Source organism: Natator depressus, chromosome 4 (assembly GCF_965152275.1).
Source record: "Natator depressus isolate rNatDep1 chromosome 4, rNatDep2.hap1, whole genome shotgun sequence".
NCBI lineage: Eukaryota > Metazoa > Chordata > Testudines > Cheloniidae > Natator > Natator depressus.
In genome coordinates this window covers 3,075,738-3,099,914 of record NC_134237.1, presented here as the reverse complement: position 1 = coordinate 3,099,914, position 24,177 = coordinate 3,075,738, and the positions used below count along the sequence as shown (strand labels likewise).

Genomic DNA, 24,177 nt, shown 5'->3' with positions numbered 1-24,177 from the left:
ACAACTGCAAAGATAAGTCAAAGTCTAAGCCTAAACTACTTTGCTGTGCCCCTTTAAACTGTTAATATTTGTAAACTAGTTTCAGCAGCAAGTTCTTCATTTAGGGCAGTGGTTCTCAACCTTGCAGCCCAGTCAGCACACAGCTGCGGCCCATGTGACATCCTCAGGGCCATACAGGCAGAATATATATTGTGTGGATGCGGCCCACATAACAGAGAGCTGCATATGTGGCCCACAACGGCCCCATATAATGAAGCGGGCTTCCATATGAATGTTGCTAACTAATGCTAGGGGTTATTTACAGACAGTTTTCATAGAGAGCGAGATTGTTTACTAGCCATTAATAAAAGGTATAGATAAGCCACAAGTTTAATAAACTTTATTTAATCATGACTATGCTTAGGAAAATACACTCCTAAAGGTTAATATAATGCAATTTAGTTTAACTTTACACTACATTTTGGACAAAAGACTTGTACATAGTTTAGGTAAAACAGGACTTGTGATCTGGTTTGTTTTACATCTATTACAAATGTATAAAAGGTTGTCATGCACTACAGTAGATAAACAGCATGAAAAAAATTACCTTTGGTTTAATTCAGAAAATAATACAAGTATTGCACTGTAAAAGCTTCAAACATGGTGCAACAAAACATTATAAAAATGTTTCAGTGCCAGCTTACAAAAGTTTGTTAGCTAGTGTAATTTTAGAAAAAAGCATATGTACATGTGAAACAATTCCATTAGCTAGCTGGATTCAGTTAATATGGTATGTAAATCAGGTATCTACACCACCAAGGTTCAAGAGGTGTCTTGAATTTGGTTTAACACTTATTAGCTACATTATTACTCTGTTGAAATCAACAACGTTATTGGATGCTAACTGACCTGTCAGTTCAAAGGATGTACAGTTCCAGCCTAGTTTATCAAAATTCAAAAATAGTAACTACATTACCATGGATTACAAGTTCCTGGTTATCCACTTTTTAGGTCATTTCTTGTGATGGTCACTTTTTGAGTGTACATTTACATATATGTGAAAGCCACAAACACCATGTTACTCAGTATGGGATTGGCAGTGTGGGATAGCATTACATGGAAGCCTGCAGTAATCCCTCCAGCCACATCTTAAGGTGGGATATTGTTACAGGCTTTGTCGCCCAGAGAAGCCCTATGAGAGGGAAGAAGTACTGGCAACAAAGTATACCAAATAATTTAACGTTCTTGGAAAAGAAACACAATGTGGTACATATGTTTAAAGAGAGAGTTGAAAAATACATATTTTAGAACACACAAGGTAGGTTAACCTAAGTTTTACACCCTATTTCAAATATTCATTAGCAATGTCTAAGCATATTGTTAGAGATGAGTGACATAGTACATCTTTTGCTGCTTTATGTTCACGTACTTCCAAATTCCTACCTTTAGCTCTATTAAAAGCAAATCAGAAAAATGGAAATTCCAACATGGTTTCAGTCTCATATCTGAAGTATTTCAAGGCAAAAAGATCACATCTCTGGTATATTTTTAAGTAGGAAGAATCCACATTTTATTTTTGTTCATACTTAACACATTAATTTTCACTTTCAAATCTTGTGATAAGGAATATTGCCTAATATAGGCATTATTCTTTTCATGGAGTCCCTGTGAGCATAAAGTAAAAAGCATTCAGCCCTTTTCCCAGCAGTGTACAGTATTTACTTGGAGGAACGTAACTCTGCTTTGAGTTAATGGCAGATCGTTTAAATTTAATTCATCTCACTGCCATATTTTAACTTCCAGCTCAAAAACCAGGCTTGTCCAAAAACTTTATCTGAAGGTAATTAAAGTTCTTGAAATCTCTTGCAAGATGGTAATTGCTCTTTTAAAAAATATGAAGGTATCCATAAAACCTCTACACGTCACTGGAATTCCCAGCCTCTGTTCAAATCTCTTACACAAGATGGTAACATTTTATACATAAAAAGATAACACACTATTAACAAGAAAAGCTATCGCTAAGACTATCATAACTGGTTGTTTAGGAAGACAATTCAACTAGGTTTATTTTCTAAATGTTTTAACATAAATATAGTTGCAACTTGATCTTCAGTTGACAATGATTGTCACAGCCAAGGAAAGCACTGAACGCTATCTAATCACACACAAACTCTCTATACATTATACAATTTATTTCTGTCTTGAGGGATCTCCCCCCCGCACGCAAATCTTTGGCCTTCCACTACCAATCCCCCCCAGAAGCAGTATACTGCCTTTGTTCTCTATTCATTCAAGTTATATTTATGCACACAGATGTGCAGTTTCCAGAACTAGTTACATCTCTAGACAAAACAAGAAGTAATCAGAATAAATACAAACTCTGCTGTCCCCTGGGGCGGGGGAGGAAAAGAACAGTAGGAGTTTATTTTTTTTCTTGGCAGAGTTCATATTTAGAGGACTTGTCACAAAATGCCTTGGCAGATGAGCTTACCCACTGGGGGGGCTCTATTCAGCTGACATTTGCATCCACAACTACTGCTCCTCAGAGGTCTAGCAAGCATTCAGGGCTGAAAAACCAGGGAGGCTGCGCCCTATCCCAGAGGCATAAATGTGGATTCCCCTGCTGCAGAGAGTTTTTTTTTTTTTTGCCTATTTGTTTTTGCAACTGGTTGGCACACAGCTAGCACACATGCAGCCTTCCTAGCACTTGCATGCCTCAGAAGATCATCTGTGTTTTGTTCTGGATGGAGCCCTGTATTCAAATAGTACTTATGTCTTTCCTCGCATATCAGCATGAGTTTATAATAATGGTCACCAATTTATTTTCTCTTTAACAGATCAAGGCTATTTTTTTTAATTGTTTAATTAAATCTTGAATGAATAAAGAACAGAAAATTCTACATCTTTCCTAATTCCAGGTTTGTTGCTTACCAGTCTTTTCTTGGTGGATGGGATTTTGGATTTGGATGATCTACACTTACATCCGTGCTACAATTAGTTTTAATCCTGTAGATTGAGAGTTGCCCCACATTGAAGTGGAGAAGAAAAAAGAAAACAAGGTTTATAGAAATATGCAGTCTGTTTCCCTCTAGAATGAATATTTCACTTTATGGTGATCAGAAGTTATAAATTAATTAAAATGAATGCACTAAGTATCACAAATATCAGAAGTAATATTTTCTTGACAAAATACAATGAAAATGCCATGAATATGGTTATTCAAAATGTTTTGAACCTACATCAGCATCTTTTGCCCAAAAAAACTATACAATTTTAAAGCTACTTAAAAAATATAACCAAAAACTCCATAATTTTACCAAATTCATGCACAACCAATAATACCCCACAAAAACAAGAAAAACTGTAGCAAAGAGTATCAAAGAAAACTGGCCCACGGTAAGCAACAAATCTGAAAGTTTCAAAATAAAGAAGAAAATTACATGAACAAAACCAAACATGCATATATAATGTACATATACTGCACAAATGCTATTCCTAAAGGATTAAACTGCATAGGTAAAAATCAAAAATATAATGTGCAATATTTTAAGCCCTTAAAGCACAATCAAAAGTAAAGAATAAAAAAAAAACATAACACTTGCTCCCCTCATAACTATGCCAATTACAACTACAGTTTCAATTAATATATTTACCAAGATCTGCGATCGAAAGTTGGAAATACTACTTCCAAATTTTGGCTTTCTGCTCATGATTAGGGGATTTGAAATGTATATTCAAAATTACAATTATCTCAAATCATTATGTTTATCTCTAGACAAATTTGATTTGTTTTACAAAGTGCTCTTTTTATGAAACAGAAGCCATCTTCCTTGTAGAAAAATCAATTAGTAGTTGATACGAAGATATGTTAAGATAATCGAACTAAAACTTAATTTGAGGAAAAAACTGACAGCTAAGAACAAAAAGGTTCTTATGGTTCAAAATGCATCTGAATTATGCAGGTGTAGCTAGAGTCTGTTTACTAAAATGCAATTTATAAAATAATTTGTGCATAAACGAACAGACTAGAGGCTTACGCTGATTTAATAGGATACAGCCTCACATACCCTACCTACGTGCCTTCTTTGATCAAGAGATACAATTAATGAATTCAACATTACACAAGTATTTTCAACTTAAAAAAAAAATAAACTAGACACTAATTAAAGCAAACCGTGCTTTAAAAAGACAACAACGACTGTACATAAACTGTGTAAGATGTTACAGACACAAGGATAAACTTGCCATCAAACTGCAATTTGGTTATTCCTGCCCCTTTGTTGCCTTCTCAAGATAATACACGTTCACTAAGTGGCGATTGAGGTGCTTACTGTATTCGCCTTCTTTTTTAAATGAGCGGTCACAAAAAATACACACATAGTTCTCCTTTGTAACCTTTGCCTCTGCAGCTTCCTGTGATGCTTTGCTACTCGTTTCCTCTGGCACAGATCGAGCACCATTTAACCCGGAATCATCACTTCCTTCTGACATGTTGTCACTTATATCACTGCCATCATGACTGTGGATGCCTTCGTCCTCATCAATTTCCTGAGATTCATTCACTGCCATGTTATCTGCAGATGACAAAGCCAGAGTTTCTTTAGGGTCTTGCTCACATTTTTCTGGTGGTTGTGGTGCTGGTTCTTCAGCTGGTAAATCTGTTTTGGACAGATCTACTGGATCTGGATTAGTCACAGTTTGTGTCTCACAAGTTTGCACCAGCTCCAGCTGATGCGCCAAATATGGTAACGCATCCTTTGGCACATCTAGGTTTTGTTGAGAGGATGATGTGCTAGGAGACTCCTCAGAGCAAGTGACCTGCTCTTTATCTGGCTGTTCTTCAACTTCTTTCTGATAAACAGTTTCTTTATTCTCCTCCTCTGAAGTGGGCATTTCTTGGTCTTTTACCTTTGGGTTTACATTTTCATCCCGAAGCTGTGGGGGAAGTTGTCCCTGGTCCTGCACACACTCTCCATCAATAGTCTGGCTTTCCCCATCAGGAATCTGGCTGTCAGTGTTCACTAACAGTGGACTAACAACAGGATCTGGCTCCTTCTGCTCGTCATTCCCGTCACTGTCAGACTTCCCCTTTTTGTCCTGTTCTAGGAGAGAAGACTTTTCAGGGATTACCTCACCTTGGATCTTTTCCTGATCAAGTTTATTGCTTTTCTTACTATGCTTATTTTTCAAAGCTTTCTTTTTTCTGTTTTTCTTAAGGCAAGAGTTCAGTTTTTTAGGCACCTCCAATTTGACTTCACTCTTTTGAGCTTCCTGACAGTTTCTGGATTTATTTTCCACTTTCTTTTTCTTTTTTGCTATTGTTTGTGTGTCATTTTCAAGATCTTGCTTTGAGGAAACTAACGCAGCCTCTGCTTTTCTTTTAGTCTTCTTTCTTTTACTTGATTTCTCTTTACTTTTGTCAATTTTAATATCTACCTCCTTGTTTTCAGAAGCTGATTTACGACTCCTGGTTGTCACCTGGCCTACACAAACGCTGCTGGCTGGTTTCTTTTCTTTTGATAAGCTCTCTTTTTTCTCCACTTTTACAGCTCCCTCATTTTTCTTTTCAGATGAATCTCCTTTCATTTGCTCTTTCTCCATCTTGTCATTCATGCTTTCAGAAAAGTCAGTTTCACTCTTTTTAGTCCGTAGTTTCACTTTGGAAACATCCATTGTGATATCCGAACAATCAGGATGTCTGGATTTGATGTGATACTGCAGGTTACATTTCTTGGATGCAGCATAATCACAGACAGGACAAAGGAACTGGCGTGGGTTGACATGGAGTTCTACATGCTTTTTGAAGTTACTTCGGTCAGCTGTTTTGTAGTCACAGTGTGGGCAAGTCAGAGGTTTGGGCCCATTGTGAACCTGCCTTGCATGACGAGTTACTTCATGCTGGTTTGAGGCCACATAGCTGCACTGATCACATTTAAATGGCTTCTCACCTGAGGAAGGAGTGGGGAATTATGATTAATAAACATAAAAAACAATTACTCAACACTATATAGGTACATACATGAATTTTTTTTTAAATTGGCCATGCTCCTTTGTTAAAAGTACGTCAACTTAAGAAATCCAAAATCATAATTTTATAGTCACAAACACGTTCACAAAGACACCAACAACAACACAAAGAAAAGAGAAGGAAAAACAAAACAACCAAACACGCAGTAACTACATCACACTCTGTCTATGAATACATACCGGAATAGATCATTCTATAGTAATATTAGCAAATGGAATCCATACCCAACTGGTCCATTGAATGCATTGTAGAAAAATGGAAATTAACAGGTGATGAATAATCGTCTTACACAAATATTTCCAAAAAAGTCCAACTTTACAAAGGGTTAATATACTTTCTATTTGCACTGAAAATGAAATGGATGAAAATTGATTCTTACACATGGCAAGCAAAGCAATAAAGCACACTTTAAAAATAGAATTTTCTGGAAAAAATGTACACCATTCAGATGATCATTACCCCTATTAGTTCAATGCTCTGAATTTTTACTTTAAATATTAAAATATTACTTTGTATTAAATATAATGTGCAAATCCTATTTGGTTTAGCATTTGCATATTAGTTTTAGAAACAGAAGACCAATTCCATTGAGCACATCTCTCTCATATCATTGATGAAGTCCTAGGGCACCTGCATTTTTGCAGCATTTCTTGACAAGGGTGTTACAAAACATATTGTCTAGTGTGTGAGTTTACTGCAGAACTACTTTGGTTTATTTCACATAAATGCAAATGTGCAAAAAAAAAATTTTAGTGTAACAAGACAAGTTCAACAGTTTTGAAAAATATGCAAAAAAAACCCCAAAACAGTAATAATTAGGTAAGCTGCCATCCAGTCCTCATGTCTTGTTATTTAATTCAGCAGTTTGCCCTAGCACCTTCTCTTTAGACACCTTAACCCCTGGCAGTACCTCTTTTTATTAACTGACAAAATGTAGGTCTCTCTCAAAGATCTTCTATGTTGAGAATGCAAAGAAATCGTTTAGCTTCTTTAATGTCCTAATTCTCCTTAATTGTTCCATTTATCTCTAGTAATCCAGCAGACCCATGGCATTCTTCAGGGTATGTCTATACTGCAATTAAAAACCAACAGCTGGCCTGTGTCACCTGACTTGGGCTTGTGGGGCTCAGGCTGAGAGGCTGTTTAATTGCAGTACAGACATTTGAGCCTGGGCTGAAGCCCGTGCTTTAGGACCCCATGAGGTGGGAAGGGTCCCAGATCTCAAACTCCAGCCTGAGCCCGAACAGCTACACTGCAATTAAACAGCCCCTTAGCCCGAGCCCATGTCAGCCACACGGGCCAACTGTGAGTGTTTAATTGCACTGTAGATGTCAGAGGGCTCCTGCTTCTGATATACTTAAACAATTTTCTTGTTTGTTTTTGTATCTTTGGCTATTTGTTTTTCAAATGTCCATTTAGCCCCCTAATTTCCATCTTAAATTTAACTTGTCCTAATTCAAATTTCACTCTATTGGCTTCACATGGGCTACATTTCAGTTTTTTGAAGGGTATCTGTTTGGCTTTAATAACTTCTGGTCCTTTGCTATTTAATCCCGCTGGAGTTTTGTTTTGTCTTTTGCTTTCCCCTTTGTTTGTTTGTTTAGAGCTCTGCATGTTTTCTGTGTCACTGTTAGGATATAATTAAGTTGTCTCCCTTGCTGAGTCTAAGGATTTTAATTTCCTCACTTCTGACTTTAGAATCTTTTAAATATTGTTTATATCACAACAGCACCTTAGAACACCAAGCACAGAGCAGAAGTGCGCTGCTTTTTGTTGTTGTTTTTTTTTTTAAATGATCTTCCTCTTTTAGTTCCCCCTCTAATCCTCCTTTCTCAAGTTTAGCATCACAGTCCTAGTGTTTGGTATGGTACAATCCCTTCCCTGAGGAGCCTGAACTTAATTACACGATTATCACCAATAATTAGTGGATCAACTATATTTTACTGTGTGTTACTTAGAAGTAGGTGAAGAGCACCTCTCCCTTTGCATGCTCTAGAATTATCTGTTCCAACTGCTTAAGGTGCTCAGAAATTGCTTCTTTAAACCATGTCAAGACATGGTATTAACAGGAGTGTTGAATGTAAGACACATTGCCCTGTTCCACTCGGTACTGGTGAGGCCTCAGCTGAAGTACTGTAACCAATTCGGGGGTCACACTTCAGGAACAATGGGGGAAAAACTACAGAGAGTCCAGAGGAGAGCAACAAAAATGATAAACAGTTTAGAAAACCTGACCTTATGAGAAAAGGTTAAAAAAATGGGCATGTTTAGTTTGAGAAAAGAAGACTAAGGGAGGAATCTGGTAACAGTCTTCCAATGTATTCAGAGCTGTTCTAAAGAAGACGGTGTTCTCTATGCCCACTGAAGGTAAGAAAAGTAGTAATGTGCTTAATCTGCAGCAAGGGAGATTCAGGTTAGATATTAGGAAAAACTTTCTAACTATAACTATATTTAAACTCTGGAATAGGCTTCAAAGATAGAATCCCAGTCATTGGAGGTTTTTAAGAACAGGTTGGACAAACACCTGTCAAGAGATGGGCTAGGGTTACTTAGACCCTGATATTCTATGATTCTATGATACTTGGTCCTGCCTCAGCGAGCGGCGGGCTGGACTAGATGACCTGTCATGGTCCCTTCCAGCCCTACATTTCTAGGATTCTATGACATACAACCACTTATATGAAAATAGTTATATATGCTATTGCTGCTTTATTAGACTTAGTTGTCTCTTTCATCTCTTTCAACATTGCACACACAATATTTTGTTCCTGGTCTGGAGGCCGGTAACATAATCTGACTACTACATTTATAGGTTTCAGAGTAGCAGCCGTGTTAGTCTGTATTCGCAAAAAGAAAAGGAGTACTTGTGGCACCTTAGAGACTAACAAATTTATTAGAGCTTGCTGTAGCTCATGAAAGCTTATGCTCAAATAAATTTGTTAGTCTCTAAGGTGCCACAAGTCCTCCTTTTCTTTTTACTATATTTATATTCTTCTGATTTAGGATTTGGATCCTGCCCTCATTACCCAGGCAAGAGTCACAATTAAGGCAATAGGTATAGTGTAGGTTGAAGTTCACATTGAGGTTTTCCTAGAGCTACAACTGAGTTGTGCTTGTGACTATACCTCAATACAACAGCAGCTGTACAACAGTAAATGCTGCCCGTTCCTAAACAAGATGTGTAAAAGAGAGACCAAACACAGTTACCATAGGTTACTGAGAACACAAGCATGACTTTACCAACCGTGAAATAAATGACAGTGACAATTACCACCTTGGCCTTAAATCCTAGGGAACATGACTGTGTAAACATTTTCTGCAATTTTTTTTTTTTTGGTGATAAAAGCTAAATAAGACATTTTCTTACATCAAGTGGACATAACCGTGACAGATTTTTATTTAATTACTAAGCATAAATTAACCATTCTCTCGGAATTGCTGAAACAGATATATATTAGATATTACAGGCTAGATCCTCACCTGGTGTGCACTGTCACAGCTTCACTACTTCAACTGAGCTATGACAATTTACACGAGCTGAGGATCTGTTCCCACACTCTTCATCCTATTGCTCCTGAACCTATATCATGCCTTAAAAAGTACAAAGGAATGAAGGTTCTCTACCAAGCCTTGGAATGTACCTTGGATAGCAATGGGAAAATATTTATTCCTTCCTTACAACTTTCAATAGTAATACTTTGCACTTGTATAGCCCCTTTCATCTAAGGATCTCAACTACTTTTCAAATAATGAAGTAAACTTGACATCATCACTTTTAACCTTGCCATCTTCAAGTAAACCAATAATGGTGGTAAGGAGCAGTGCAGAGTCTCTTCTTTTCAAACAACATTCATTTACTAATGCAAAAATTTAGCATAGTCTTCTTTTTCCTGTCCCGGAGATTTTACCTACTTTTTCAAAATCTATCCAAATTAACCAAAGCTTCACTATCTAACCCAAAATGTTTTTTTATAGGACAAAGATATTAACACTTTTTGCATGTCACTTTATACATAGTAAAAAGAGTGAAGTAAGAACAGGCAGCATTTGAGTAAAACTGCTTAATTTGACAATCTGATTCTAATGGTCCACCCCAGGTAGGAAACCACTAGGATACCAGATATCCTGTTCTTTAATCAACAGTGCCTGTTTGAACTGCACAAGATTAAAAATGTCCTCTTAAAAAGCTAGATCATTTTCATTATGATCATTTAAGCTCGGACAACACTAAACAAATTTAATAAATATTTTCTATGGAATAAACCAAAAAGTAACTAGCTTATTTCTGGGTTACTGTGATTACTGCCTTTTTACCAACCTGAATGAGTTCGCATGTGCCTGGTTAAATGAGTCTTCTGAGAACTTGAATAGGGACACATAGCACATTGATAGGGACGCTCTCCTGCAAAAACAAACAGTGAGTTCAAATAAAAACAAAACATGGTAAATTCAAAAAGCCCCACACTTCCTGAGTGATGTAGCAATGCCAACAAAAGCCGCAGTGTAGGAACAGCTATGCTGATGGAAGAGGGAGTCTGTTGACATTGCTAACTTCGTTCAGAGAGGTGGTGTTCCTGGACTGACAGAAAAACTCCTTCTGTTGGCATAGGCTACATGTACACTCTAGGGCTATGTGGTATCGTCTCTGTAGTGCAGATGCACTCTGGGTGTCCCCTGATAGACAAGCCAGTGCCTCTTTCATTTTTAGGTTAATCTACTTTCAAGATAAACAAACATAAAATGCGTTTGCTATTCTGGATTAACTTCATTTGTAGATAAACCCTAGCACAAGTAAAGTCCTTAGTGAAGACAAGTATTAGTTTTAGTATTAACACGTGTTAAGCAGGTCAAGGTAAATCCTAGGCTCCCAACTGGTGTTTACTTGGACCGGGAAAACACATGAAAGTTACATGCTTCCTTGTCTTCACTAGGATTTTAAGAACACACCTTTTTCCTAGTGTGGACACATCCAACGGCGGTAGGGACAGGTCTAGGGATAGGGCTGAGATTGTTTGGGAGTTTCTGTGGCTTAGTCTATGCTACAGACTTATGTCGGCAAATCTACGTCACCCGAGTGTGTGGAAAATCCACCCCACTGAGCAACGCAGTTAAACCGACCGAATTCCTGGTGTAGACAGAGCTATGTTGATGGAAGGGCTTCTCGCATCAGCATAGGTACCGCCTCTCAGGGAAGAGCATAACCGCCCATCAGTGTAGGTAGCGTCTTCACTAAGCACTGCAGCTGTGCCACTGCAGCGCTGTACCTGTAGACGAGCCCTTTAACTAAGCTTCTTCCTCCCACCCATCCAATTCCTCCCACCAATCCAATTATACAATCATTGTTAATTAGATCAGCAACTGAAAGAAAAATTCCACCCTAAAACATTTTAATCCCCCTCCTAAAAAAACGTTAATTCTCCCCTACTTAAAACAATGTGGGAGATTTATGCTAGACACATAAACTGAAATTAACGGAGGAGTGGGTCTACTGTTGTAAAGCAGTAGTTGTGTTTTTAAATGCCTCCTCCAAGCAGATGAGACTTTCTTTACAATCTGAAACTACATGAGCAAAGGTCCTGCACTGTTTTAGTTTGTCATTGCTTGTTACCAGTGCTTTTTCATTTCATAGTCTTGACTGAATGACAAATTTAAAATTCAGAAATATTACACTTTTAGATAACTTTAAAGGGGGTGCAGCAATTTAAATAATTGATTTAACTTACTGATTCCCTTGAGACTGACAGGCAAATGCAGGAACACTGAGAGCCCAGGTACGGAGGCTGGGTTTTGCTGTAGGTACATGCATACTTGGGCTAGACTATCCTCAGATACTCAGACCCTGGTGCCAATCACTGTGCAACAAAGGCATACCCTTTGTTTCTGTACAAAACAGTGAAAGGTACTACAGACTTTCAACATATTAGCAAAGTAATGGTGAACTCTCTTATGGACACACACCAAAATTTAAAAAAACAGTAGCCTAAAAAGGTAGGCTCCTACGGGTGGAATTTTCAAAAGCACCTTAAGTGATGCAGAGTTTGTCTGCACAGCTCCACAGTACTGTAGGGTACACTCTGTAGGGGTGTAAACTACAGAGCCCTGTAATGCAACAATTTTCAAACTGTGGATCAGGACCGCAAAGTGGATCACATCTCCGTTGTAATGGGGCCACCAGGGCTGGCATTAGACTTGCTGAAGCCCATGCCCAAGCCCCACCACCTGGGGCTAAAGCCGATGGCGAAGGGCTTCAGGCCTGGGCACAGGGCTCAGGTTACAAGCTCCCCGCCTGGGGCTGATGCCCTTGGGCTTCAGCTTTGGCCTCCCAGCCTGGAGCAGCGGGGCTCGGGCAGGTTCAGGCTTTAGTCCACCCTCTTGGGGACGTGTAGGAATTTTTGTTATCAGAAGGGGGTTGCAGTGCAATGAAGTTTGAGAACCCCTGTGTAACATGTTGTGCTCTGTGTGTAGACCTTGCTGGTGCACTCTATACCTGGGGTATAGGCTAAAGTCCGAGTGCCGCTTTCACTCTGTAGTGCTTTCACTCCTCCAGTGCTTTCCCACAATTACCCCCATGTGCCCAGAAGGACACTCTCCCCCACAGAGCTGCTCAGCTTACCACAGCTGAACCAAGGGATATGACCGCAGAAGTCCTACGAGCACAGCACCAGAGTGGACATGGTAACTCAGGTAGGGCTTTGCCATGTGGCTGCTCACTTTTGAACTAGGCTAACCCGGGTGCCCACTCCCAAATTAACTCTGTAGTGAAAACATACACATTGACTTCAATCTGAAAACCTGAGAGACATAACGCCTGATCAGAGCATTTCAGCTCTCTTGATGCGTGGAGGTTCAATACGTGAGAAGGCAGTGGTGATTGCAAATATAGCAGTCTATTTATGCATCAATTTTGTGTCTGAGTTTGTGTTGTTCTCACAATAAGGATGATTATCAGTCCTTGGACTTATCTTTTTCATCATATAGGAGCATTTTAAGTGTGAAACTAATTAGTAGAAAAAAATCGATATGCAAAATCTGTAATTCTAATAACAATTAGGAAACTGATTTAAGAAAGAACATCCACTTCAGCAATTTCAGACTATTAAATGGAAAATAAACAATTAGCAACATCAAAATAAAATATTTGATGTAGAAAATTTTATTATTATTGTAAAAGCTACATAAGAGAGGTTCAATCAGAGCAGAGGTGGGCAAACTTTTTGGCCCTAGGGCCACATCAGGTACAGAAACTATATGGAGGGACAAGTAGGGAAGACTGGGGGAGGCTATGCCGCCCCAAACAGCGAGGCGTGGCCTGGCCCCGCCCCCATTCCAGCCCCCTGGAATTCCCACCCCCATCCAACCCCCCCTGCTCCCCACTCCTGGCTGCCCCCCGGGACTCCTGCATCCTATACAAACACCCCTGCTCTCTGCCCCCTGACCATCCCCTCCGGATGCCCGTCCCCTATTCAATCCCCCCTGCTCCCCACCCCCTGACCACCCCGGGACCCCCGCCCCATCCAATCTCCCCTGCTCCCCACCCCCTGACCGCCCCCCTGGGGCCTCCTCGCTCCCTATCCAACCCTCCCTACCCCATGTTACCTGTGGGGTGGGGGAAAAGGGGGCTCAGTCCTTTCCCTGTGAGTTTCCCCTGCTCGTTTGGCTGCTCTCCCTGGCAGTCGGGAAGGGCTCACTCCCTTTCTAGGCTTGGCTGCTGGGGACAGGGGCCAAGCATGCTGGACGTGGAGGGGGGCCCTGGTTTGCTCTGCCTCTGTCCCTGGCAGCAGGGCCCAGGCTCCTTGACTGCCTCCCTGCAACCCTCCCTGCTCCTCGCCTCCCCCCCCCCCGTAACTCCCCCTGACCACGCCGCCCTGGAGCACCAGGTCTGGCAGAGCTATAGCCGTGCTGCCCGGCCGGAGCTGCAGCCACGCTGCCCAGGCGCTGGGAGAACTGTGACTGCGAGGGTGGCAGGGAGGGAGGGGAGAAGAAGGGAAGGGGCCAGGGGTTGGGTTCCACCCCGCTCTCCAGTCTGCCATGGAGTTGGGCTGGCTCCTCTGCAAGCCTGTCCTGACCCCAGGGAGCTCGGGGGCCAGAGGGAAGGGTCCTCCGGGCCGGATGTGGCCCGCAGGCCGTAGTTTGCCCCCCTCTGAATTAGAGTGTTACCATAACAATAGTGAGTTTAACAGACGGGCAGCAATCTAAAGACATGGAGACTGTAACAAATCAGAGTTTTAAACAAAAGGCTAAACAGCTGTGTAGCAATCAGCATAGATTGTTTAGCCTGGCTGGCAACAAACCCAAAACTAACTACTTCTTCAATTCCACTTCCTTCCATCTCACATGCATACCCCTCATTTCCAATAAAATAGATGTATCTCAAACAAATCAGAAGCAACTACCTAGGCTGGATGTTTCATAAGGCACTGTAAATACAAAGTTCAGTTTTAACCAGTAATAAGGACACTTCCAAGTAAAGAACCATACGTATAGACTGCCACAGTTACTCAAAAAAAAAAAAAAAAAAAAAAAAAACCTCTCTTCTACTTGTTTTATTTGATTTTTTTTAAAATAGCTTCCCTGTTTAATTTATTGGTGAACTAGTAGCAAACATTTGTCAATACAAAACATTTAATGAAATCATAAATGCAGCACACTATTTTACAGAGATCCAAACACTGGCAAAAAAGCCCTTGTACCCCAGCATGAAAAATGATCAAGGCTCATTTCTTCTTTTGCTCATTTATTCCCTTCTGAAACATTATAACTGCTGTTGCTGTGTAGTATTACCCACCCCAAATGGAGTGATCAACTAAATGCTGTCTCTTGCTTTTGGGTTAGAGCCTATGCAATGCTGAGCACCCTTATCTCAATGAGAGCTTTTGTGAGTTTATCAGAGTGATAAACTGACTCAGCTGACTGCAGCTTCCAAACAAAAGTGGGGAAACTTTAAAGAGCCACCATTAATTAACCAGAAATTAAGACAATTTTTAAAAAATAATTAAAAGTAGTTTCATGGAATTCTTGATCTTTAGCCCCACTATTTTAGTGATTTTACAATCACATTTTATAATTTCTAAAAAGTTTTCCCTCTCCTAGTGATCCTTGAAAGATCCACACCAACAAAAGCAGAAACTGACTAACTACAGGGAAAATGGTGAAACTGACCATACACAAAGTGCTGTCAAATGCACAAAATAAACTGAAAGACAGGAACATATTGGTTTTTTCCTAATCTCTTTCAGTTACAACCATCTTAGGTATGTAGTAGCGTTGTAGCCATGTTGGTCCCAGAATATTAGAGAGACAAGTTGGGGAGGTAATATCTTTTATTGGACCAACTTCTGTTGGTGAGAGAGCATGAAAGCCTGTCTCTCTCACCAACAGAAGTTGGTCCAATAAAAGATATTATTACTTCACTCACCCTGTCTCTCTAATAATCTTAGGTGTGATTTTAAAAATAGTAACTAAAGTATTTGCAGACAGAAGTGTGATTTTTTTTTTTTTTAAACTGATGGTGTCCTCTGAACAAGATACTTCTTTTTGGCAGATATGAGTACATTTTAACATAGATAAGAAACTAAGGGCACAGACTAATACAGGCTGGCACCATACAAGCTTCTCTATGTAGCTTCATCACTGCACCTCAGTCCTGACCAGCAAATCTCATGACTCCAGTCCTGGACTTCTAAACAGAGATTTCGAACTGTGCAGGAGATTAAGTCACTAAAAACATTTTACTTGGGTTAGAAATACAAGGAGAAATTCTCTGTGCACTTTGTTCAGCCAGCACAGCCCACGCAGTAGGAAGAACCAGGTCAGAAGGAGAGGGGCCAGCCCAGGCCAACTGGAAGAGGTGATGATTGAGTCTCTCTCCCTGAGGTAATCTCCAATGGCTAAATTTAAAGCTGCCCCCAGGAGGAGTGACCACATTGCCACCTAACCCAGCCACATGTGAATCCCCTTCTGTGCCACAGAAGCAGAGAAAGAATTTTATCCCATTATCCCAGGAGTGAATCTGGTCAAGCAAACACCAATTGTGATTAAACATAAAACTGGTGGCACTGGCAGCCATTTTGCTAAAAAGTAATAGCACTTGTGACATTGACAGCATAGGAGCCCTACGTAGGAGATTTGGAAACTGGTTGCTCATGCTTAAAAATATCTTGTTAAAATAGCAAAATATTTAGACCAAGTTCTGTCCTGCCCTACTCCTGGAGCCACTTCACAGAAATTCCTGAGACTGCACTTGGTGCAAGGCAAAATGAGGCCCTAATTTTTTTCTTCAGACTGTTAGTAGCAGATTGGAAACTGATTCAAAATCTCTTAAATGGGACTCCTGTGTGCTAACAAATGATGTACCTATTTCTCTTGGATACTGCAGGGATGGGGATCTAGAAACATCTGAGCCCCAGATACATGTCATAGCTTCAGTAGGCCCAGCTTACTGTACATACGAGGGACTCCTGGCAGCCCTCCATTCCCCCCTCAAGCTTCCTGTGGGCCACCCTCCCATCTATTTTAGAGACTCTCTGCAACCCACTCGCTCCCTGCCTCATGCCATAGCTGTGTCCCCCTCATACCACACCATTCTTGCACCCCATCATGGGTTTTGTGCGATTCCCCTGTTCCCCACCCCCAAGCCAGGATTCTGTGTACACCCCCTGTTCCGTCCATACCAGCGTTCCCCACCCGCCCCGGCCATGGCTCTGTGCCTTCCCCCGCATTATTACTTCTCTTCTTTCTGTCAGGGAGGTAAGAAAGTCACGGTGTCAACATGTTGAAATCTATTGGGAGAACGGGCAAAGGGATGAAATCGTGGTTTTGTTATGTCAGAAGGTGTTAACTCCGGGTTTCTCAAACTGGGAGTCATGACCCCTCAGAGGGTCACGAGGTTATTACATGGGGAGTCGCAAGCTGTCAGCCTCCACCCCAAACACTGCTTCACCTCCAGCATTTATAATAGTGTTAAATACTTTTTAAAAAGTGTTTTTAATTTATAATGGGGGTTACACTCAGAGGCTTGCAGAGTGAAAGGTGTCACCAGTACAAAAGTCTGAGAGCCAGTGTTAACTGGTATGAACCAGTACCTTGAGCTACAGACTATTGCAGCAGTATTTGAAGCTGTGGCACTGCTAGACAGACAGCAAGGCTTCGGTGTGTCCCCAATTTTCCCCCTCTGGTTTTCCAATTTTCCCCAAAATCAATAGGATTCTGCCCATTGATTCCGAGAACACTCCCTTAAATTCTGGAATTAATTGAATATGGGATTCAAAAGTTATTGCATCACATGCCATCAAGTTGCACAAGCTTGGCCAATTAAGATTCATGTAGTTATAGTGGATACTATTCTTAACCTCTCAGTAGGGTTGGTAGTTGCTCAAGGTTTGGGTAGGGTAGTTTCCTTTCTCTCTCTCTCTCTCTCTCTCTCTGTGAATTCCTTGTTTTCTATTATTACAATTTAATCTGAAAAAGATCAAGTTTTGTCTCAGCCTTAGGGTAAAATTTTCAAAGGTGCCTGAGTCGCACAGGCCCTTTGAAAACTTTACCCTTAGTCTGATATCAATTTTGTTTTGTTTTTTAAGTCAGCTGGCCTTCACTTTGCAGGTCCAGAAATTCTAAAGGTAATGAACCACTTTTAAATATATATTCATGTTCTATTCAGGATAATGTGTTTTTTAGGCTGAGCTGAGCACATACTCTTAATCTCCCCTTGGACCCACTTCAGAGTATCAGCCGTGTTAGTCTGTATTTGCAAAAAGAAAAGGAGTACTTGTGGCACCTTAGAGACGAAACCAATTTATTTGAGCATAAGCTTTCGTGAGCTACAGCTCACTTCATCTTCATCGGATGCATCCGATGAAGTGAGCTGTAGCTCACGAAAGCTTATGCTCAAATAAATTGGTTAGTCTCTAAGGTGCCACAAGTCCTCCTTTTCTTCTTGGACCCATGACACTGGATGTGTTTTCTCAGTCCTTCAGGACTACGAAGTGCAGTTCATAACAAGTAAAGGCTTCCATGTAGTCGGAAGCTAACCTGGTAATATTATCGGAGTACAACAGTCAAATAGAGAGCCTTATCAGGGTGGAGCAAATCTTGCAAATACAAGAAGCTCACTTAGTAATACTTAGTACAGTTCCCCCCATCACCAATATTCCTATTCAAGTACAGATGAAAGACTTACCTGTATGAGTTCGAATATGTTGAATATAATTGTTCTTCCTGTCTGAAAAATAGGAGCACTGGGAGCATGTGTACACCTTTCTAGGAAAATGATTTCTTAGATGTTTCTTCCAATGATATTCACTGACTGTAGTGTAAGTGCATATGGTGCACTTGTAGACTCTCTCATTTTCTCCTGCTTTGTTGTGGTGTTTCAAGTGAGCCAGATAGTGATCATATCTGTTAGTGTTATAGCCACAACGATCACAACGAATAGGCCCCTTAGAGAAATCTGCCTCTTCTGTTGTGCAAGAATCAGATTCTTTGACCTGGACTTGCTTCTCTGCATTTTCTTCTACAATGAATTTTTTGGCACTGTGAACCCTAATGTGATGCACAAACTCTTCCTCACACTCTGCTTCATACTGGCATGGCTTGCAACGAAATGGCTTGCTCTTCAAGCTTTTACATTTGTCCTCCGCACTCTCCGAAGTATCTGGTGCTTCCAATGGGAGGTCCTTGTCCAGACTGCAAGTCTCAGGAGTAGGGCAAACTGCTGGACCCTGGGTTTCCACACTAGGAATTTCAAGAGACCCTAATTCCATGTTTTCAGGTTCATCAGGATCACTGTCCACTCTCTGTGTATCTTCCATACCCTCTCCATCACTGTCTGAAAAGTTGCTGTCACCTACAGTTGTCAATTCAGCCATTTGCCTCTCTTCTCCAACCAGGTAATCACAGCAGCTGCCATTAACTTCTCCTGTCAAGGCCACATTTGCCAACATAATAAGCTGAGGGGCTGCCAGCTCAGCTTTGGAAAGGTCATGCAAGTCATACATGTCGTTAGACAATGCCATACTGATGTTAGCATTGCCAGCAAATAGACTGTTCCCACCAGACTGCCCCAGCACCTGAGTTGCCATAATAGCAATTCTGTCAAAAAACCAAAAACAAAAACAAAGAACACCAGTAAAAATCTAAATTACAAATATAAAACATCCATTTTGTAATACCCAAAACTAAGAGTGTACTTCAGAAACCTCTGAAAATCTATCCAAGACTGTCAATTATTATTAAATACAAATAGAATAAAAACAAAAAGATTTGGTGAGTTATCTCTTCCTTAGATTAGATAAATATTGTATTTTATTAATTGAGCAAATACTAATTCATTTTTCTTTAAAATTATTTTTACTTTTTGCTCACAAGTATGAACTCACCCTCTGAAAAATCTGCCTTAAATTTTATCTTTATCATTTTTTTTTAAAAAGTCTACTTTAACTATAATCTAAAACAACTTCTTGATTGCTTTACACTATCACGAGACACATTAGCTTTATAAAATATTACTCATTGTTGAACTAAATTTAGAATATGTCTAAAGATATATTTCTGAATCCCTTCCCCTACCCCCTCTCATTCAAAGCTGGAAGTCACGTATTCCCATACTTTACAGGCTACCCTCTTTGCAAAGAGACTCATTTTGCATCTGCTTTCACAAAAAAATCTGAAAGCTCTTTCTTTCTGAACTTTAGAAGAGTTATGTGAAGTTTGTGAGAAATTGGGAGAGAGCTCTCTTTATAGTTTCACTTCTCCCATGAATCCAAAAGCTTTGGCGACTGTAAAAGCCATGCTGTGCCTCCATTACCTATGCAGCCATGTCTTAGAATGTGGAAGACTGTGATAACTGGTCAATTTAATTGAATTTGGTGTGGACTCATCACAACTTCCAGATGACTAGAGCTCTTGACAAGTTAATCAGTTCTGTTAATTTCTTCAAGACCTCTTCAATCAAAGAAGACCACAACAATTAAAACTGTGAGAGAATGAGTGTGATTTTTGTTGGGTTAAAGACCCAGAGAGAAGAATACAGAAGTTACGTTCACCATACTAAAAAGCAAAGTTACTATCAACAACTTTTCCGTATTCGGCCTCCTTTGACTGAGGACTCCTGCTGGAGGGCAAACATCAAAAGCTGCATTTTCAAAGCAACAACTGCCTTTATTTTCAGAGCTAAGCACAGACTTTTCAAGTTCCATTTGGTTTCTCGGAGAGCCAAGTGAGGTCGGCTCAGCCGCGGAGTCGCGATGAAACCAGACGCAATCCGCTCCCATGACACAACATTTCCCCTCGCTCGCACCCCAGCCCCGGGAAGCACACTCGCTAGCGGGAGCCCCGGATCAGCACGCCGGCCCGCTGCTCGCTACAGCCGGCGTGTCCGCCTCCGCGGGGCCAGGCCCAGCAGCCGACCTCCGCCGGCCGAGCCGCCAGGCCCCGCACGCAGGGCCGGGCCGGGCCGGGGGGCCGCCCGCTGCCAGATTCCTGCGTGTGGCGGTGCCAGCAGCACCGGCGGCGCCTGCATTCCGCAAACAGGCATTCGGCCATTTTCTCCGAGACCCAACACAAAGCCGCTGCCGTCCCCCCGCGGCCCCGCTCACCCCGCAGCCTCGGCCGCCGCCGCGCCCCGAGCGGCCCCCGCCGTGCGGCCGGGAGCGGGCAACTTCCCCCCGCCGAGCGCGGCGGCTGCTTCCCCTTCTTCGCGCGATCGCCCTGCAGGCCCCCGGCCCCCGCCCAGCCCCGCAGGGCAGAGCCGCCCCCGCCCCCCGCGCCCCGGCCCAAGGTCACGCCCCCGCCCCCTCGCCCGCCCGCCGCGGAGACCCAGGCCCAGCTCCCGGCAGGAAATCGCTGTCCAGCCTCCCGGGCCGCGAGGCCTGGGGCTCCCGGCGGCGCCGAGCCCCTTCCGGGGCTCTCCCGCCCGCCTCGCCGGCCGCTTCAGGACCAGCGGCCCGAGCAGCTCCGCCGGGCGCAGCGCGAGGCAGGCCCCGGCCCCTTAGCCTTGGTGCTGATCGCCCGCCCCGGCCGGGCCTGGCCGCCCCCGCCGGGCTGCCTCGCTGCAGATCAGCCCTGGACAGCGCCTCTGGCTGCCCGCGCCGCCGGGCCAGCCCGCTCCCCGTGGCACTCACCGGCGGGGCCGGGCCGCCGCCCGCCCGGGCTTTGCCCTGCTCCCGAGGGCTGGGGGCCGGGCTCAGGGCGCGGGGCGGCCGCGAGTCTCCTGCGGGCGGCGGGAGGCGCCGCGCATTCCAGCACACCCCGCCCGCAGCGCCGCCAGCGCCGCCCGGCACCGCCCCGCCCCGCCCGCCCGCCGGCCCCCGCCCCCGCGCGGCCCGCCCCGCCCCCGGGGGTGGCCGGGGCGTTAGGCCTGGCGGGCGTTCAGGCAGCTGGCGGGGTGATCGGCGCGAGGGCGGGAGTGGGGGTGACAGGGACCTGCAGGGTGAGGCGGGGCGATGTGGGGGTGATGGATGGGACGGCGGGAGTGGGGGTGACAGGGACCTGCAGGGTGCGGGGGGGCGATGTGGGGGTGATGGACGGGACGGCGGGAGTGGGGGTGACAGGGACCTGCGGGGGGCGATGTGGGGGTGATGGATGGGACGGTGGGAGTGGGGGTGACAGGGACCTGCAGGGTGAGGCGGGGCGATGTGGGGGTGATGGACGGGACGGCGGGAGTGGGGGTGACAGGGACCTGCGGGGGCCGATGTGGGGGTGATGGATGGGACGGTGGGAGTGGGGGTGACAGGGACCTGCAGGGTGCGGGGGGGCGATGTGGGGGTGATGGATGGGAGGGTGGGAGTGGGGGTGACAGGGACCTGCAGTGTGCCGGGGGGGCAATCTGGGGGTGATGGATGGGACGGTGGGAGTGGGGGTGACAGGGACCTGCAGGGTGCGGGGGGGCTATGTGGAGGTGATGGATGGGACGGTGGGAGTGGGGGTGACAGGGACCTGCAGGGTGCGGGGGGGCGATGTGGGGGTGATGGACGGGACAGTGGGAGTGGGGGTGACAGGGACCTGCAGGGTGAGGCGGGGCGATGTGGGGGTGATGGATGGGAGGGTGGGAGTGGGGGTGACAGGGACCTGCAGTGTGCCGGGGGGGCAATCTGGGGGTGATGGATGGGACGGTGGGAGTGGGGGTGACAGGGACCTGCAGGGTGCGGAGGGGCTATGTGGAGGTGATGGATGGGACGGTGGGAGTGGGGGTGACAGAGACCTGCAGGGTGCGGGGGGGGCGATGTGGCGGTGATGGATGGGACGGTGGGAGTGGGGGTGACAGGGACCTGCAGGGTGAGGCGGGGTGATGGATGGGGGTGATGGATGGGACGGCAGGAGTGGGGGTGACAGGGACCTGCAGGGTGCGGGGGGGCGATGTGGGGGTGATGGACGGGACGGTGGGAGTGGGGGTGACAGGGACCTGCAGGGTGAGGCGGGGTGATGGATGGGGGTGATGGATGGGACAGCGGGAGTGGGGGTGACAGGGACCTGCAGGGTGCGGGGGGGGCGATGTGGGGGTGATGGATGGGACGGTGGGAGTGGGGGTGACAGGGACCTGCAGGGTGCGGGGGGTTGATGTGGGGGTGATGGATGGGAGGGTAGGAGTGGGGGTGACAGGGACCTGCAGGGTGCGGGGGGGCGATGTGGGGGTGATGGATGGGACGGCGGGAGTGTGGGTGACAGGGACCTGCAGGGTGTGGCGGGGCAGTGTGGGGGTGATGGACGGGACGGCGGGAGTGGGGGTGATAGGGACCTGCAGGGTGCGGGGGGGCTATGTGGGGGTGATGGATGGGACGGGGGGAGTGGGGGTGACAGGGACCTGCAGGGTGCGGAGGGGCTATGTGGAGGTGATGGATGGGACGGTGGGAGTGGGGGTGACAGGGACCTGCAGGGTGCGGGGGGGGCGATGTGGGGGTGATGGATGGGACGGTGGGAGTGGGGGTGACAGGGACCTGCAGGGTGAGGCGGGGCGTTGTGGGGGTGATGGATGGGACGGTGGGAGTGGGGGTGACAGGGACCTGCAGGGTGCGGGGGGGCTATGTGGGGGTGATGGGTGGGACGGTGGGGTGGGAGAGGAATCAGTGAGGTCTGTCAGGGGCGCCTGGACATAAATGGGAGTGGCTCAGGTCATTCTCTTCTTTAAGTTTTGTCTAATAGAGATTCAGTCCTGTCTGGAATATTTGTAGAGTGATAGCTGAGTGGTTTGAGCATTGGCCTACTAAACCCAGGGTTGTGAGTTCAGTCTTTGAGGGGGCCATTCTGCCACAGGCTGCTGTCCCAGCCAGTAGCACCCAGGAGATGATGACAGCTAGCAGTTGTACTGCACTGTCTGCTGCCAGCCTGCCCCTCGCTCTGTGAAAGCAATGGCCAACAATTGTTTCACGCCTTTTTTTTCGTGCAGGTGCCATACTGCTGTCAGCATTGTCATCCACCCACCACTTCCGCTGCCACTCTGCTCTCTTGCAGACGCCATACCACGGCAAGCATGGAGCCCGCTCAGATCACTGCAGCAGTTATGACGGCTCTAAACACCACACGCATTATCCAGCAGTATATGCAGAACCAGAACCTACAAAAGCAGGCGAGTAGGCGACGACAGCGCAGTGAGCAGAGTGATGAGGACATGGACACAGACTTCTCTCAAAGTATGGGCCCCTGCAATGTGGACATCATCGTGGTAATGGGGCAGGTTCATGCCGTGGAACACCGATTCTGGGCCCAGGAAACAAGCACAGACTGGTGGGACCGCATAGTGTTGCAGGTCTGGGATGATTCCCAATGGCTGCAAAACTTTCGCATGCGTAAGGGCACTTTCATGGAACTTTGTGACTTGCTTTCCCCTGCCCTGAAGCGCCAGAATACCAAGATGAGAGCAGCCCTCACAGTTCACAAGCGAGTGGTGATAGGCCTGTGGAAGCTTGCAATGCCAGACAGCTACTGGTCAGTCGGGAATCAGTTTGGAGTAGGCAAATCTACTGTGGGGGCTGCTGTGATCCAAGTAGCCAGCGCAGTCACTGAGCTGCTGCTACTAAGTGTAGTGACTCTGGGAAATGTGCAGGTCATTGTGGATGGCTTTGCTGCAATGGGCTTCCCTAACTGTGGTGGGGCGATAGACGGAACCGATATCCCTGTCTTGGGACCAGAGCACCAAGGCAGCGAGTACATAAACCGAAAGGGGTACTTTTCAACGGTGC

At 44.8% G+C, this 24,177-nt stretch overlaps 1 protein-coding gene across 1 annotated transcript; it reads right to left on the bottom strand.

The window, feature by feature from the left end:
* Nucleotides 1-469: 469 nt before the first annotated feature.
* REST (RE1 silencing transcription factor) lies at nucleotides 470-21,213 on the bottom strand. The gene is made up of 4 exons (XM_074950267.1): nucleotides 21,124-21,213; nucleotides 18,183-19,093; nucleotides 10,326-10,409; nucleotides 470-5,927 (listed from the first exon to the last, which is right to left on the bottom strand). Exons 2-4 carry the CDS (start codon nucleotides 19,081-19,083, stop codon nucleotides 4,243-4,245), a joined length of 2,670 nt encoding a protein of 889 aa, XP_074806368.1. The 5' UTR covers nucleotides 19,084-19,093; nucleotides 21,124-21,213; the 3' UTR covers nucleotides 470-4,242.
* Between the last annotated feature and the right edge of the window lie 2,964 nt (nucleotides 21,214-24,177).

Bases quoted from the DNA above. Each gene is read 5' to 3' on its own strand.
- REST (XM_074950267.1), bottom strand. From the start codon at position 19,083: ATGGCAACTCAGGTGCTGGGGCAGTCTGGTGGGAACAGTCTATTTGCT. The intron at 10,410-18,182 runs GTAAGTCTTTCA...TTGTTTTTGCAG, and splicing joins ACATATTCGAACTCATACAG to GAGAGCGTCCCTATCAATGT. The intron at 5,928-10,325 runs GTTGGTAAAAAG...CTCCTTCCTCAG, and splicing joins GCACATGCGAACTCATTCAG to GTGAGAAGCCATTTAAATGT.